This window comes from Nicotiana tomentosiformis, chromosome 7 (assembly GCF_000390325.3).
Source record: "Nicotiana tomentosiformis chromosome 7, ASM39032v3, whole genome shotgun sequence".
Taxonomy (NCBI): Eukaryota; Viridiplantae; Streptophyta; class Magnoliopsida; order Solanales; family Solanaceae; genus Nicotiana; species Nicotiana tomentosiformis.
This window is the reverse complement of record NC_090818.1, coordinates 102035311-102053334: the sequence shown is the minus strand read 5'-3', so window position 1 is coordinate 102053334 and position 18024 is coordinate 102035311. Positions and strand designations below refer to the sequence as shown.

General features: G+C 34.9%; 1 protein-coding gene across 3 annotated transcripts; it reads left to right on the top strand.

Moving 5' to 3' along the window:
* The first annotated feature begins 256 nt into the window (after window positions 1-256).
* Window positions 257-4496, top strand: LOC104086097 (protein yippee-like). 3 transcript variants are annotated; one of them, XM_009590265.4, is made up of 6 exons: window positions 257-374; window positions 540-653; window positions 3120-3163; window positions 3445-3553; window positions 3655-3710; window positions 4048-4496. In XM_009590265.4, the coding sequence occupies exons 2-6, from the start codon at window positions 558-560 to the stop codon at window positions 4130-4132; spliced, it is 390 nt and encodes a 129-aa protein (XP_009588560.1). In that variant the 5' UTR covers window positions 257-374; window positions 540-557; the 3' UTR covers window positions 4133-4496. The 3 variants fall into 3 exon arrangements, with proteins under 3 accessions (XP_009588560.1, XP_009588561.1, XP_070037887.1); XM_009590266.4 differs by having other exon boundaries at window positions 280-374; window positions 548-653; XM_070181786.1 differs by having other exon boundaries at window positions 328-410; window positions 555-653.
* The last annotated feature ends 13528 nt before the right edge of the window (window positions 4497-18024 follow it).

Below are 18024 nucleotides of genomic sequence, written 5' to 3'. Positions count from 1 at the left end.
TTTACTTTTTCCGAAATTTTACAATTATTATGTCCAAACGCCCGCTTAGTTCTTTTGACAGTGAAGTTGAAATATGGGGGTTATTTATCAGCCATTGCAAATTAAAGACGCAGTTGGAGTTAAGGAACGGATAAAAATCGTTCAAAAATGGTAATTAGGGAAATAGGTGGACCATTTTCGTCGTTTTCTCATCATGCAAATTATAAAGAAAAAGCAAAAAAGAAAAAAAAGGAGTTAAATTCCTATTGGACAGTGGGCTTAGTATAATTTTCTATGCAGTCCCTCCACAGGTATAAATAGGTAAAAATAACACAAGGCTCAACCGTTCTGGGTGGCTTACTTGTTTTCTACTTCCAAAACTCTGCTGCAAAAAGGTAACATCAATTGTCATCTGGTGTTAATCTTTTTCTGTTTTTGTACATTGTATTATAGTGGGTCACGATCGATTGTTCCTTGATTCTTGTTTTGTTTTTTCAATCTGAGCTTTTCTTGATTTTGCTGATAAAACTATCTCTCCTTTTTTTATGTGTTTTTTCAAGGGGTATAGTTTGAAGAAGATGGGTAGACTTTTTGTGATCAGTCTTGAAGGAAACATCTATAGATGCAAGCACTGTCACACCCATTTTGCTCTTCTTGATCACCTTATTTCTAGGGTATATATCCTTTTTATCTATTTATCTACATAGTCCATGATTGGCTTGTGTTGTTTGTGTTGTACTACTTTACACTTGTAGGCTTGTGATTCTGTAGTATCCAACCCTTAGGATCAACTGCTAACGGGCTTAGTTCTTTGTGGAATCCTTATTTGATTCTTACATTGTGGGTCTTGTTTTGGATTTATTAGTTTCTTTTCATTGGCTTAGAAATCCATCTGGGGCTAACCCTTAGGACCAACTGTGCCCTTCAAAACTCGGGGATAATGAGTCCGCTCCAGTACGCTTCTCCATTTATATACCAGGCTTAGTTCTTTGATGAGTTCGTTTTGATGGGTTTTGTTTTGAATGTATTAGTTTTTTCTTGTTTGTTTTTGTGTTCTTTATACAATTGACATTTATCTTAGGCTTGAAGGAAAATGATTATAACATTTATATCCTTCCTTTTTATTGTTAGGTCTAAGTACCAAACTAGTTGGGGTCGACAACGTTGATCATATGTAATCCAGATGATCATCTTATTGATTAATGTTTCACTGATTTAACCAGATCGTCAAACTACTGTAATCCTCCTCTTTTATCCGCTTTTGAAATAGACTATAGTTTGTACATAGGCAGAGGTTTTTCCTTTTTACAACTTTTGGTTGGTTTATTTGCAATGTCAAGTTGTTACTTTTCCGCTAGAAGGAATTTTCCTCTTTATCCTGTTTTAGGACTAACTATACGTTCTGCATAGGCTGAGTTCTTCCTTTTTATAACTTTGGGTTGGTTAATGTGTGACGGTCAACTCGTTACTTTTGTGCTAGAAGGGAATAACGGTGTTTAATCTGTACTGCAAGTTCCATACTGCCTAATGAGCTGCATGAAACTTGGTACATGATTGCAAACGGAGAACGAATTTAATTCTCTAACTCGGTATATCTTTTCCACCTGGAACTCTCAAAATGAAAAAAGAAAAAGAAATTGTATCTACACAGGGCACAAGGTGTGGACTGGGGAAAAATGTTGGCTGAACATGGTCCAGGTTGAAGGCCAGCAGGTGCCCATGGCCGTGCCTATTCTTTTAATCAGTGGATTATATGGTGGCTGAGGGTGTGGAACTGCTGCGATCAAGATCTTTAGGTCTCTAGGGTGGGAGGAACAGTGATAATCGCTGCACTCATCCCTGTCCTCTAAGTAGCATTCAATTTTTTGGGGAGTGCATAAATACTTCTATGGTCCACTTGTCTGCTGTATCTAATTACTCCCGTGGTTGTGGCATCCTAGTGCCTTGAGTTTTGGAGGGGTTCTAAGCTACTCCTTATCCTAGTGCCTTGAGTTTTCAGGTGGTTCATAAAATTGTCCTCTAAATCAGCCTCTTCTTGTAACAGGCGTGTATGGTTGTCAGTTTCGTGGAGAATTGATCATCCATCTTTCTGGTTTCTCCATTATTTGTTCGGTGTTTGAAATTGTGTACAATTGTGCCTTCTTTACTTTTATTATGTGTTTTTACCAAATCCTTTTATCTCTGCTTAGTGTGGGCCTTAATTATCTTAACTTATCCTAGTAGCCAGGTTATCCCTACTGTCCAAATTTACATAGCACTTTTTCTATTTTGGTACGTCCAACATATTTTAAACCACTCTACGAATAATATTATTCTACACAACTGTCGCAATTGATGTAGATAAGTTCCAACTTTCACAATTTTCAAGATTCAAATTCATTCACCTATTCAAATATTAAAGTTTGGGTGACGTTTTCTCTACCAAGGTGATACCTTTTTCTACTATCAATGTAATGCAAAGTCCAATTAACATCTTAAATTCTATATCCAGTCAAACTCTGCACAACCATATTAGATGGTTGGAGGGATTATTTACTTTTGAATTCCAAAAACTCCTAATGTGCATGCTATTTGTAGATACCTTTCTTTCACTTTGAATTGATAGATAGAAAAAATGATGTTCAGCAGGATTTTGTTTTACGTAGAACAAGCATCAAGGAAGATGAAAACTATGTAATAGAAAGTTGGGTGGTGCACATGAAGTCTGTGTTGTGGTGTCAAATTGGGACTGGACATAATGGACTTTCATCGCAAGTGTTTCTTATTTAGTGTTTTCCTCTTGAGTTTGGACGTACAACTTTGAATGGTTTAACTTCTGGCTTAAATATAGGAGCAATCGGTAAATATGTTCTTAATCTATCATACACTGCACCTGTTGGATGATATATGACCTTTGCTTCAGTATATGTGTCCAGTGAGACTGAAACTGCTTCATTAGACATACCAACCTCGTTTTCTTTTTCTTTATGTTAAGTAGGCATATCTGCTATTTCATATTAAAGTGTTATCACTCAGCCTCAGCGGACTTGACTATTTGGAAACTTCTGGTTTATACAACTATGTTTTCTGTGTGGATTAGCTATTTTGTGACAACGGCACAGGCATATGTATCCTAACCGGCTTTTCACCGTTTTTTCCAGTCATTCCAATGCAAGCATGGGAAGGCTTACCTCTTTGATCGAGTGTAAGTGTTCAATATAACCTGCCATTTCAGATGGATTTTCTATAAATAGGTGTAAATACTTCCCCATTACTTTAATTATTTCTTCTCTCTGCTGGGATTTTGCGGTAAGTATTTGACTTCCTGGAATGTCTTATCCCGTCTCAACAAGAAAACCAAACTAACATATCTTGGATGCTATTTTGCGGAATGTCAGAAAATGTGCCTAGCCACTATATCCTATAGTTTATGCTTTCCGCTTACGAGAGTGTACATTATGTTCTGCTCCTTTATTGGCATCGCAGTGTGAATGTTACTCTTGGAGAGAAAGAAGAGCGGGCAATGCTGACTGGAATGCACACTGTTGTTGACATATTCTGTGTGGGATGTGGCTCTATTGTGGGGTGGAAATATGTGAGTCTCCTTTTCACTATTTCACGACTCTGTATTAGTTCTTCACTTTTTATGTCTAGCTAGCACGATTTGTTGTACCAACAGCGCTTGAATAATTTCAGGAAGCTGCAGAGCAGAAAAGCCAAAAGTACAAGGAAGGGAAATTCATCCTTGAGAGGTATCATCGTGTTTCTTTCGCATTTCAGTTTGGTGTTTAATCATGTCACAATCTTAACCTTTTGTCATACACAATATTTCACTTCAGTATCTGCAGATAATGGTTTGACGATCAATATCTGCAAATATTGAAAACTTGTTTGAGGAGTATTTCCAGTGAAATAACGGGTTTTTCTCACAAAACGATAATTGTTTTCTTAAGTGAAATTCATGTTTGAACACAAATTCAACATCCAATTACTCCTTTTCAACTTCAACTTCAAATACGTTTTTTTTTAACTTCAACCAAATATCATCCAAATGCCTTGATTTACTTTTTGGTTCATCCTGTTAAGTAGGTTTAAGGTCTTGGGTCCAGATGGAAGCAGCTATTCATTAAGTCAAGACGCTCAACTTGGAGGAAGTGATACAGATGAACCTTAGAGTAATCAAGTATCTGTTTCAACTGTACATGCCCTCAACTTCCTGCACTCGTCGACACAAGCAATCTCAAATTGCTTTTAGTACAGATACCAGTATCTAATATAGACAAGTTTTGCCAGGATTATTTTAGAATGATCAAATACTTTGACTTGCTTTGATAGGAATCTGATATTTAGCATTGGATTGGCGTCAGTGACTATGAAGATTTTCAGTATTCTGCTGAAGCATTTTCTTCCTTTCCTTTGAAAGTTTGGTCTAACTTTTCTAGTTACATTCATGGATAAGGAGAGCGATAATGAACTTTTATGTTATGTACATAATTTCTATCTTATATTGCAATTATATTGGCCAACTTTGAACTTCAGCATATCCTGAAAAAAACAAGTATTTGTGACTTGTGATATATTTCACCAGCTTATGAGCATTGTAAGTGGAGTTATGGAGTGCTTACAAAGTTCTTGGTGATAATACTAGGTGAATCATGAGGTCTTAGGTTCAAATCTTAGCGGAGGCAAGATACACTAGGTGAATTCTTCTCATCTGTCTAAGCCTTAGTTGCAGAGTTGCCTGGTACTTATATTGGTGGGAAGTAGCAGGTACCCGATGGAATAGTCGAGATGCACACAAGCTATCCCGGGAAAAAAAAGTTGGTGGGAGAAAATATGTAATGAGGTTGTTCAACAATATGCTTGTTTGGCTTCAAAGTGCCTAAAGTTGATGAGAATTTTTTTATTATACATATTAAATAGATTGTAAAAGTAAAAGTTCTTGCATGAGGAAGGTTGTTTGAACTAACTAACAAATTCTAGCATCACAAATGCATTGTTTCCCTAAAAACAACTATAATAGTTTTCTAGAATAAATGCGATTCCATTTCAAATACAATTGTTTCCACACTTTAACAATTACAAAAAACGTGCTTGAAAACAAGTTTTCAAAACCATAATCAAATAAAAGCTAAAAAAAGAAAAAAGAAAATTGTTTTTGTTATAAAATAAAGACTAAAAGTAAATAAACCATAGACAAGTATAGAGAGACTGATATATTATTCAACTTCAAATTGATGTACAAAATAGACTGCTTTGGCTCCTTATTTAGAAGAACGGAAGTTGATGCGAGGCTTTTAAGGAAGCTGCTGCAAGGCTATTCTGGAGTTGCTTGTAAGCTACCTGCATGAGCTATTTGTAAACTTTTCACACAATCTGCAAATCGAGCAATGAATAAATTTTCCATCAATAATTCAAGGTAGCGAATAATAGAGGGTAATTTAAACCCAATATATATTCATAACCTTCTTTGCGGCCACATCTTAATGCGCTATGGTGGTGCTACTAGCACATATACATCACATCAAAAAATTCATAAATGAAAATATTTTGTTCATAACTAAAAACTAATTGTGACGAGAGTATTTATTATAATATGTCGGTCTGAGACGAAGAAATGATGTTGCATGCAAGATAGCATGACCCCAAAGAGTTGTGGGCAACTTTGTTTTCATACGTAATAATCTTGCTATCAATTGCAGACATTTAACAAATGACTCTACAAGGTCATTTTGAGTATGAACATGAGCTACAATATGTTCAACTTTTATCCCAGCTAATAAACAATAGTCATCAAAAGCTTGATATGAGAATTTTTCAGCATTATCAAGGTGAATATCCTTTATATGAAAATCAAGGAATTGTGCCCTTAATCGAATTTTTTGTGCCAATAGTTTCGCAAGCGCCAGGTTGTAAGATGATAGTAGGCACACATGAGACCATCAAGAAGATGCATCTATTAGAATCATAAAAATCTAAATAACCCGTTGGGTAGGTAAACATGTTCACATATATTCTCATGTATACGCTCTAAAAAAGCAGAAAATTCAAAGCCAACCTTTAATGGTAATGGTCTAGCTAGTGATCATTTTTTCTTGATAACAAGAGTTACAAGTAAATTTATCATTTGTAAGAATCTTAAGTTCTTTAATAGATGCTTGTTTGAATTTTTAACGATTTGTCTCATTATTATTGATCCAAAATGCTCCCAATCGGCCATGCCAAAACACAAAAGTATTTGAATTAGTAAACTTCTGATTTACACTAGAGTATATTTTAATTATATTAATCTTTGTACAGTATAAGCTAGAAGATAAAGTTGGTAACTTCTCTACAATATACTTCTAGCCAAAGACATTCTTTGTAATACAAAGTTATTTGCAACATTCATTTAATCTATTGTCACAACATGATACCTATATTCGGCGAATATCTTTAAAACTCAACAAGGTTCTTCAGGACTTGGAAGAGAATAATGCATCTTCCATGATAAGTTTTGTTCCCTTAGGTAGAAATATTGTAGCTCTTCTAGAGCCTTTAATCAAGCTTATATTATCAGAAATTAATAAGGGTGATCGTAAAATCCGAAAAATCCAATTTTGAACTGGACAGAATTAATTTGGTATTTCGCTATCGATTTATTTGGTATTTCAGTACTACTTCAGTATATAATTTTTTATTATTTGGTATTTCGGTATGGCCCTCGGTATTGAGGTTTCAATATTTGGGGATACCGCAATTCCGAAATACTGAATTATTTAAATAAACCTTCCTTCAGTGCCCATCCCAAGTTATCAATTCCCAACCAATGTATTTCAACGTTGTTACTCCTTGCCAGTATCCCAGTAAGACTAAGCCCAATGCCCCAACCTAGGTTTAAGTTTATGTTAAGTATTATGGTTCACTTCCAATCCTTATCATGTAAAATTTGTGCAGTACTTTATATCTATTCTTAGAGGTAGCTGACTTAGGATTATTCATGTTGTAAGAGCTAAGTTTTTGACCGTGAGTACTTCAAATATTTTACCAGATAGGTCATGAGTTTTGTTACACATGTGGAGACGAGTGGAAGAGCAAGAAATCAACATGTTTTTGATCCATCTGTTTTGCACGTGAAGTTTTTCAGATATTAGTCATCAGTGCCACTGCTTGTCACGTTGGAGTGTTGGACAGAGACGGTTTTAAAAGAATTGGTTGTATTTTATATTCTTATGTGGTTCTAATGAATTAGAATTCACCACTGTTTCATTTACAAAAGTTTTGTACGGTATTTGGTATCTATAATTGATATATTGGAATACCAAAGTATTGAGCTGTATTTTTTCATATGCAAATAAGAAAAATATTTCTGATTTTTGAATATGATATGAATTGTTCCACTATCAGTCATGCATATGTCTCTATGATTAATCTTTGATCTAAATAAAACTTGAGAGATATTCATATGTTCTTCAAAATAAAACGATATAGACAAAGTAAATATTATAGTAAATATCATTACCAAAATATGGCTTGCAGTTTATTTACAAGACGATAGAACAGTACAAACTAGAACAAGTAACAAAAAATCAAAGTATTTTAGTTCTCACCGATTCATCACTGGTCAGGTGACCTATATTTTCTTCTAGGAGCGCAAAGAAGTGAGCTACATTCAAATGCATGAAGTCAACATTATCTCCAGAAATAAAATTTATTTTAGCATTCTTTTCTGTCTTGTTTAGGGGGGTTTGATAAAGCTCAATCATGTGCTTTAGCGTACGACATGTACGTGACTAGTGCCATTTTCCTCCATATCTATATCATGCATTATCTGTATTTTTTGCTTGCACCACTTCATGCTTTTGTTCCTTCCTTATATGGATTTTATCTTCGATGGTGTCTGCCAAATCTATCGCATCAAGATAAATTTCAGCATCAAGCACCCAAAACAAGTAACCTTTTCTCGACATATCAATGATCACAAATTTAAGCTTAGAAAGATGTCAAAATCTCATGTTGATAACATGTTATAAAATAAAGATTAAAAATAAATAAATCAGAGACAAATATAAAGAGAGAGACTGATATATTATTCAACTTCAAACTGATGTACAAAATAAATTATTTGTGGCTCCTTATTTATAGAACAAAAGAAGTTGATGCTAGGCTTTTGAAGCTGTTACAAGACTTTTATGGAGGTGCTTGTAGGGGTGGCAAGTGGGCCGGGTCTGTCTCATGGGTCACGGTCTCGGGCCGGTCCCGGTCCTTAAATAAATTGGCTAAACAGTCTCGGGCTAAACGGCCTTTTTATAGGAATCGGCCTGGGACCGGACCAGGCCCGCAGTCCCAACGGGCTAAACGGGCCAGGCCCGCAGTCCCAATGGGCTAAATGGGCCCAACGGTTAAGCATTGATTTTTTTTTAAAAATTAAATAGAAATTAGATACAAAAAAATATTTAAAAAAAATATCTAAGGCAATGCCTTGTAAATTTATTATAGAATTGTGACATAATATTTTAATTCAAATTTAAAGATAAAAATACTATCAAAAGATATTCAAAGCAATGCCTTGTAATTTTATTATAGCAATAAAAAATATGGCAATATCTTGCTTAGTCTTCCTCCTCCCTATGGAATGAGCACAACAAGGTGCTAATATCGCCATTGAGAAGAAAAAGGAACTAATCAAGATGTGCCAAAATACAAGTTACATAATACATATTAAATTTTGTTCATACAAGTTATATGTTATCTCTTACAAACTTCATAAATCCTTCAAGGTTCAGAGAAAGTTTTGTTGGTGGTGGCAGAAAAGTAGCTTGTTCATAGCCGCTTCCATTGTCGGGCAAAGCAGCATCCTCAGCACGTTCAGCTAGCATTTCTTCGTAAGCTTTGTCTTCCTCTGGTTGTGATTCAGCAAGTCCAAAATTTCTTCTTTTCGAACGGATCCAATCTCTGAAAAGTACTGATTTTTCCAAGCTCTCCCTCATAGACGCCATATAATCACCGATTTGAAGTCTTGCTTGATTGAAAGCGCTCTATGCCACTATTGAAGCTTGAATAGTTAAAACGTCTCGGGCCATTCTTGAAAGAATCGGAAAGTGTTTTTCTTTATCCTTCCACCATTGCAAAATATTAAAGGTGTCGTCGGGATTCACTTCCTCAAGTTGCTGCGACAAATAAACTTCAAGCCCATTTAGTTGTGAAAAATCATTACTACTAGAATCAAAAAAATCCTAAACCTCGTCCAAGCACTAAGTCCTCTTACTCCCACAATTCTTTTAAAAAATTGAGAATAAGAAAGAAGAAGGAGTTGGAACATTTGGTCTAGCATGATTTAATACAACTTGATAAGCATTATAAGTAGTTTGAACATTTATTCCAATTGAGGTTATTGCTTCCGAAAGTTTAGGGAACTTATTATATTCAAGTGCTAAACCATTATAAACAGTTTCATACCAAAATTGAGAACCTCCTAATTTCATACAAGGATTTAATAAAGCAGCAACACCATAAATAGGGGGAATAAGGAAAACATATTTTTTAAATTTTTTTCTCATAAAATCAATAGCAAGTTGATAAATTTCCTCACCCTTAGAAAAATAAGCAAACAAATTTGCAAGTTCTGCAATATAAACTAAACAGTTAGAAATAGTAGGACAATATTGCCCAGAAAATTCATTTGTAGCAATATGAGATTTTTTTTAAAAATCAACAAGTATTTTAACATTAGCCCAATCCTCATTCGTAAGGTAATCGTCATCATCACTTACATGTGCATTAAACGTTGAGTTTATGGGGTTTCTATATTCATATGCAACAAACAAACTTTCATACATGTAATTCCATCTAGTTGGACAAGGTTTAGGAACCTTTCTTTCTCTTAGCCACATTCATCGCATCTTTTAAAATATTCTCTAAGTCTACTTCTAGGGTTTGGATGAAAAAGCCAGTTAAGAGCCATTTTAACCTTTTTAATTTGAATATTTAAAATTCTCACACCATCACCCACAATTAAATGGTAAATATGACAAATACATCTAACATGAAAATTTTTACTAAATGCAGGATTTAGCGTAGTGGTAAGCAAGTCTATCACATTTGTGTTATTAGTAGCATTATCCATTGAAACCTACATTATTCTATCACTAAAGCAAAAATATCTGCAAATATCCGTAAATGTGCTAGCAATAAACTGCCATGTGTGACGTGAAGTAATTATTTTATAAGCAATTATGCGCTTTTGCATTATCCAATCTTCATCAATCCAATGACATGTAACACTAAAGTAATCATAGTCGTTGTTACTTCTACCAATATCAATTGTAATAGCAACACGATAATTTATATGAGTAAATAAATAGCGCAAATATTGTTCATATTCATGCTTATATTTATAAATATCGCTCTTTACGTTTGTGCGAGGAAAACCTTTATAAGTAAGATTAAAAATAATTCTAATATAATGCACAAACGCAGGGTCAGAAAGAAAAATATAGGGTAAGCACATAACAATTATCATTTTTGCCAATTCTTCCCGATATTTTTTAGATCATAATATAAAATACCACCGGTAACAGTGTTAATTTTCGGTTAAAATTAATTTGAACCGGTACTAGGGTCAGCCTAACTAGGACTAAGTATACTTTTTCCCTCGGCCAAAGCTTTCATACGTTGATATCTAACGTTATCTTTAGGGTATTATTTTTATGTGTCTAGCCAAAGATCTCGTCCCGCTCCGCGATCTAAAATATTTAAAAGCTAAATCCATACCACAAGTTTTACACTTAGCCTTATTTTTTGGAACTAGTTGAGTAAACAATGGCCAAACAGGAGATGTTTCCTGCCGTTTGGTAGGTTCTCTAGAAAAACTAGGGGCAATAACGTGAGTATTAGATGGATCATCATTTGGATTAGCGGCGTTATCACTAGTTAGGTCAACATCAAGAGCAGGGCTAGTGGGTGTATCATCGTCCGATTGATTTTCATCAAGATCAGTTTCCTCATCATCATTTTCATCAATAGTATTGTAATTATTAGAATAGAGAGCATTCATTAATTCATGGTCTAAATGTTCACCGGGTGCAATATTATGGTAAAATTCAGTCTCGGTAAATTGTAATAAACTATTATCGGTATCAAGAATAGCAGGTGTAGGACTGGTATGGGGTTTGGTTCGGGGAGCCGGGGCAGGGGAGGAGGAACAACAGTACCACTAGATTCGTCAGCCTTGAATTTTCCCTTATTCTTATTTGTACCAAAAATATTTCTTAAGGAAGACATCTTAATTAATCAAGTAATAGCAAATAAATAAAACAAACAAAACTATAATATTAAGACTTAAGAGTTGGAACGAGTTTACTGAATTGACGAACAACTTGTTGAAAATTGATTATCATTAAAGACTTCAATTCACTAACTTCACAGTTTTTTCATAAATTGTAATAACCTCAATATTTTTTGACTATTTTTTGGAATAAAATAAGCAATAGTAGCAAGTATATAAGAAAATTAGAGAGAGATTGTGATAGATTGATATTGATTTTGTAAGAAAATAAAAAAATGATGGGGTATTTATAGTTGAAAACAGGGAAAAAGTATAATAATAAAAAGTTTGGGGTTAAAACTAAATTGTGGAGGGGGAGGGGGGTTAAATGGCTATTTTTTAAATAGCCAATGATTATTTTTTAAACCCCCAAGAGCTCTTTTTTCAAAATCCAAACGGCTATTATTTTTGGGCCCGTTTGGCCCGCCAAAGGACCAGTCCGGTCCCGATCTCTTGGCGGCCCAAACGGGCCCGGTCCTAATGGTTCCTAGCTAAGAATCGGCCCACGAGACCGGTATAAGCCTACCTCTAGCGATCCTAACGGTCCCAACCCACTTAGCCCGTAGGACCGGCCTACTTGCCACCCTTAGCTGCTTATAAGTTGCTTGCATGATCTACATGCAAGCTGCATGCAAGAACTACTTGTAAGTTGCATGCTTCAGTGTACAACCCGGAATCCCAACTTCGGAGCCGTAATGGCGCCTAACATCTACTTGCCAGGCAAGCCAATGTTAGATAATTAATTATCCATTTTTAGAATTTAAAACAACATAACAGTAGTGATTAAAGATTAACAAAACTGAATTACATAAGATAAATCCACATCATAACACGGTCTAGTCTATTCCTAGAAATCTGGTGTCACCAGTACATGAGCAACTAGAATACTACAAATAAAGTCTGAACAAAATACAACTGTTTGAAGTAAGGTAAACAGTAAAGACATAATAGAAGGGGACTTCAGGGACCGCAAACGCCAACAACTTTACCTCATGTCTCCTGCTGTAAGTTGATCCGGGCAATAACTCCTCTACACGCCGATGGGACCAATACCGATATCTGCACAAGAAGTGCAGAAGTGTAGCATGAGTACAATCGACCCCATATACTCTGTAAGTGCTGAGCCTAACCTCGACGAAGGAGTAACGAAAGACACTTACAATAAACATGTACGAATAATAATAATAAAATATAAAAATATAGATAAAGTGGTAAACTCAAATAAATGGACCCGAAGGTCATCTATCAGAGGGACCCAGAATAACAAAATCTCATATCACAACACCGAGAATAAACTCTACAGCCACAAACAACTACAACATACCAAATTCGTTGTGGTGTGCAACCCGATCCCAAGTTTCAACACATTATCTTTTACATCATACAACTCATTTTCAATATCATATCATATCATTTTTTGTTGCGACGTGCAACCCGATCCCCTAATATCAATTCATTTCACTATCGTTGAGGTGCGTAACCCGATTCCCCAATATCAATTTATTAACATAAACAACTCAAAATCACTATTTACGAAATATCAACACAACATAGAAATGAAACATGCGGAACAATAAGGAACTACCAGCATAAATGGAGAATAGCCAAGATTTCGTAATCCCAAACCTTGGCAAAATAATAATATCGAAATATCTTGATAACTCACATAAACAGAATAACATAATAAAGTACTTCAAGTAATATAAGAACAGTAAAAGCAAGTAAAACATGAGACAACAAAATATACAATTAATGCAATTAGAAGCATGTAGCAGAGAAGTAGATATTGAGTGAGAAAGTAACACTTAAATAATAAATAACAAGTAAAGCATGTATGACAAGTAAGAACGTGTAGTAACTAAGATATTTAATAAGAGATAACATGGAACAAATGAAGACATGGAAATAAATAACCCAATCCCGCATGCTTTAACCCCACGACGGCGTATATACACTCGTCACTTGGCATATACGTTGTTCCCCCACATGATTCACATAATAAATAGACCAACAAGTCCTAATTCCCTCAAGTCAAAGTTAGACACGATACTTACCTCATTCCGCAACCAAATCAATCAACCAACCACGACCTTGCCTTTCGAACAATCTTCCAAACCAACAGAGTCTAGCAAATTATCTATCAAACAATTCAAAATGAGCTTTAGAAACTAACCGCGAATGAAAAAGGTTCAATCCATGATGAATTTGACAAAGTCAACGAAAGTCAACCCCGTGCTCACTTGATCCAAATCCGAGATCCAGAACAAAATCCAATTATGCATTCACCCCCGAGCCCGGTTATGTAATTTGTTTCAAAATCCGACCTCAATTTGAAGTCTAAATCTCAATTTTGTAAAATCCCTAAATTCTACCCAAATCCCTAATTTCTACAATGAAAATCCTAGATTTGATGTTAAATCTCATGAAAAGTAACGGGGAATTGGAAGAATCCATTGCTGACTTCACCATGATCGATAAGTGGATTAGAGTAGCTTACCAATAATTTTCGGAAGAAGAAATTCTTGAAAAATCGCCTCTAGAGTGTTTAGGGTTGAGAAAAAATGGGTTAAGTCCCATTTTCCCCTTTTTACTGAGCTACAACTGCGAAGCACGAATCACAAATGTGATCAGTGCGTCAAAAGCCCAGAAGTTGTCAGAATTATGCGTCCGCGAAACCTCTGCAGGGGCATTTTTGTCCGAAATTTTTAGCCTAGTATAAATCGATCCTTTTATCAATTTTAGGTTAAGTTTTTTTTAGCAGAGCACATAAACGGCTGGTTTTTCCTTTTTTGGGCAATTTTAGAGTAGATTTACCTTCAAACTTTAGATTTTTATCTTGTACTTTAATATTATGGCTTATATTTCATCTTTATCTTTGATTTATGCTGTTATTATGAGTAGCTAGGCCTCATAGCTAGGGTTGTCACACAACCCTAGTGTGGGTATTTAATGGGTCTTAAATTTTAGGGCTTAATTGCTTATGGATTAGTAATATTTAGCCTAATTCATGCTAAAATTATAGAATTAGTGGTTGCAAACACTAACTCATGCCTTTATAAATTAGGCTCTTCTTGAGAAAGAGGGACTAATTCTAGGAAAATTAGGCTAACAAGGAATTGGGGTAAACTCAAGAGATTGATAGCCCCAATTAAAGGGTTAAACTTAGAGATAGTAATACCCGACTTGAGTCTTTATGGGTTGAAGCAGGCACCAAGGCAGTGGTACAAGAAGTTTGACTCATTCATGAAAAGTCAAACTTACACAAAGATATATTCTGATCCATGTGTATACTTCAAAAGCTTTTCTGAAAATAAGTTTATTATATTGTTGTTGTATGTGGATGACATGTTAATTGTAGGAAAAGACAAGGGATTTATCGCAAAGTTGAAGGGAGATTTGTCCAATTCATTTGATATGAAAGACTTGGGCCTACCACAACAAATTCTAGGTATAAAGATAGTTCGAGAGCGAACAAGCGGAAAGTTGTAGCTGTCTCAGGAGAAGTACATTGAACGTATACTGGAACGCTTCAACATGAAGAATGCTAAGCCAGTCAGCACATCTCTTACTAGTCATCTAAAGTTGAGCAAGAAGATGTGTCCTACAAGTGTGGAGGAGAAAGGGAACATAGCAGTCTAAATTGCAGAAGTGTGTTATACTTTCAACAACTGAAGCAGAGTACATTGCCGCTACAGAAGCTGGCAAGGAGATGGTATGGCTCAAACGGTTTCTTCAAGAGTTGGAATTGCATCAAAAAGAGTATGTCGTCTATTGTGATAGTCAAAGTGCAATAGGCTTGAGCAAGAACTCCATGTACCATGCAAGAACAAAGCATATAGATGTGAGATATCATTGGATTCATGAGCAGGTGGAGAACGAATCTTTACAGGTCAAAAAGATTCACACGAGTGAAAATCCTGCTGATATGTTGACCAAAGTGGTACCAAGAGACAAGTTCGAGCTATGCAAAGAACTTGTCGGCATGCACTCAAACTAGAAGACAATGCTACCTCCTTCAGGTGAATAGGACTGGAAGGGGAGATTTGTGGGGTTCATCCCATAAATTAAGGCAGAAAAGTTTCTTCCTTTGATTGGCAACCATCTTCTCTCTTCTGCATTGTTAAAAATGGTAGGCTGCAGAAGGAAAATGTCAAATTGTTAGGCGGAAGAAAGAAAAAATTTACATTGCAAATTTTCAACCAATCCTTCATTCTGATTGGTTGAAGAGGTAGGCTATTTCTCCTATAAAAGGAGAGCTTCGGCTTCTTCATTTCAACACACAGAAAGAGAAGCAATACAATAGTTGCAAAGAGTATTTCTCAGGCATTGTGAGAAATAGACTGTGTAGAGAAAAAATAGAGAGTGAGCGATATTATAGTGAGGTGGAAATATCAAAAGAGGGTTATTTCTTTTGAGTGTTGTAGTGGTCTTTGGAGTATTTTACTCGGACCTACAAAGTGTAAAATTTCTTGCTATAGCGATATTAGTCGAAACTCACCTAAGCCCCTCGGACTCCAAACCAATATGGAGACAAGTGTAATAACATCATATAAACTTGCTCGCCACCTCAAATCATCAAAATAACATCAAATAACAAGAATCGATCATCAAAACTCATGATTTTCAACTTGAAAACTCATTTTCATAATTTTTCACATAACGCGCCGAAATACGCTCCGGTACCCCGGACCCCAACCAAAAGTGCGTACAAGTCCAAAAATATCATAAGAACCTATCAGAATTGTCAAAACGCCGATCCGAGGTCGTTTACCAAGAATGTTGACCGTGGTCAACTCAAGTGTTATTTTAAGCCTAAAATCACTTTTCTTTAAATTTTCACATAAAATTTTTTTTGGAAAACAACGTGGACCATGCACGCAAATAAAAAAAATCAAATGAATGTAATTGAGGTCTCAAAACACAGAAATAAAGGATAGTATTCAAAACGACCTGGGTCGTCACATGCAGAAAGCTGCTACAAGGCTTTTCTATAACTACTTGCAAGCTGCATGTGTCCGAGAACTAATTGCACGCTACTTGTTTGATTGCAAGCTTTTTCAGGAAGGTGTAGGGAGAATAATGGACATCCATAATACGGGGTATTCATAACAGTTTTGTAGTTCAAATACCATAATCAATTACTCATGAACAGTCAGTTTTAAAAGTTGTGAAAAAGTAAAACTTGAACTGTAAAAGTTGGATAAGGGCCAATAGTGGGCCGCAGGCCTTTTGTCTTGGTCCCTTTTTGGAACCCCATTGAACCATTGCCGATGATTGATTATACTAGAAAGAAACTTTCATCGTTTCTACTAGTATATATTAATGGTTCGCTAGTTTAGTTTGCTCAAGTAATAAATAAAAGAAGAGCTTCTCTTTAACTGGACTGCCATTTCATAACTGGATTTTGGTCTCAATTTGCTTTTTCATGGGAAATGCGAACAGGTCCCACTATCCAATTAAGAAAATCACAAGGTGGGCCCAAATTCGTTTCTGGGTAGTCAGTTACAGAATGGCCCATAAATGAATAATATAAAAATCAGAAATAGCTTAATTTACGACCGTTAATTGAAAAATAGCCACAATTTCAAAATTAATCGAAATTATTCACTTTTTTTATGTAAAAATAAAATCTGAAAAAAAACACCCTTAAAAATCCTAAAATATTCCAGCATAATATGCTGAAATTTATTTTTTTTTACATATGAGATTCCAGCATAATGTGTTGGAGTTTCAATATAATGTGCTGAAAGTTTATACACAAGAGCTCCATAATCCAACATATTATACTGAAACTTTTCGTGTTTCAGTTAAAATAGTGATTACTTTTTAATAATTTTACAAACATGACTATTTTTTTATTACCGGTTCGAAAATTGGCTAGCGATGATATTTACCTTATTTCAAACGTAAACAGCCCATGTTTGAGCCTAGGGCCTTGTGCACCTTTTGAAATATTCTTGATATCATATTTTTGGCCGTTCTATTATGTTTCTCGCTTCGTCCCATTTTAAGTGAAGGGATCGGAGTAATGATGATCAAATACTTAATATTTTGTGTGAATTTAAGTTTAGATTCTTTAGATTTTTAAAATAAAATCTGTATATCGTTAATGAAGTACTTCATATTATTTAAAATGACTTTGAGAAAATCACTGTAACAAAGTTTTGACTTTTCAAATAATAATTGTGTTATGTAAAATGGACTGAGCGATTTTTTTTATGTGTGTGTTAAAGTTCGGTGGTTGGTAAACCTTTTTTTTTGGTAACTACATTTACTAGTTTTTCATAATTTATAGATAAATACAGTGTGGTACCTAGTAAATTTGCAGTAATTGTTTAACAATTCGCTAAAATTTGTCAAAGTAAATTACAAAAATAAAATAACTCTCACATAATCACCTATAGCTTTAAAAAATAATGTGAAACCATGATCCTTTCCTCTCATTTATTGCACCCGAAAAAATATATCGTGTCTTTAGATTTGCTTGTTGTGCCCGATTAGTTTGGGTCAGAGTTATATTTCGAAACAAGTTTAAATTTGAATATATATAAAAAATTATATTGTGGAAGATAAAAATTATCAGTTTTTGTAAATAAATATTGTAGAATTCCATTAACATAAAGAAAGTTCTATTGAAGCGAAAACGGTGTTTTCTTATTTCAAATTCTCCTCTTAGAATTCAGTCTCCGCATTGTCTTAGTCAAAGTGTGTGAATACTTGCTTCACTAAACTTGTAATCTATTATATTGAGCTTGTGACAT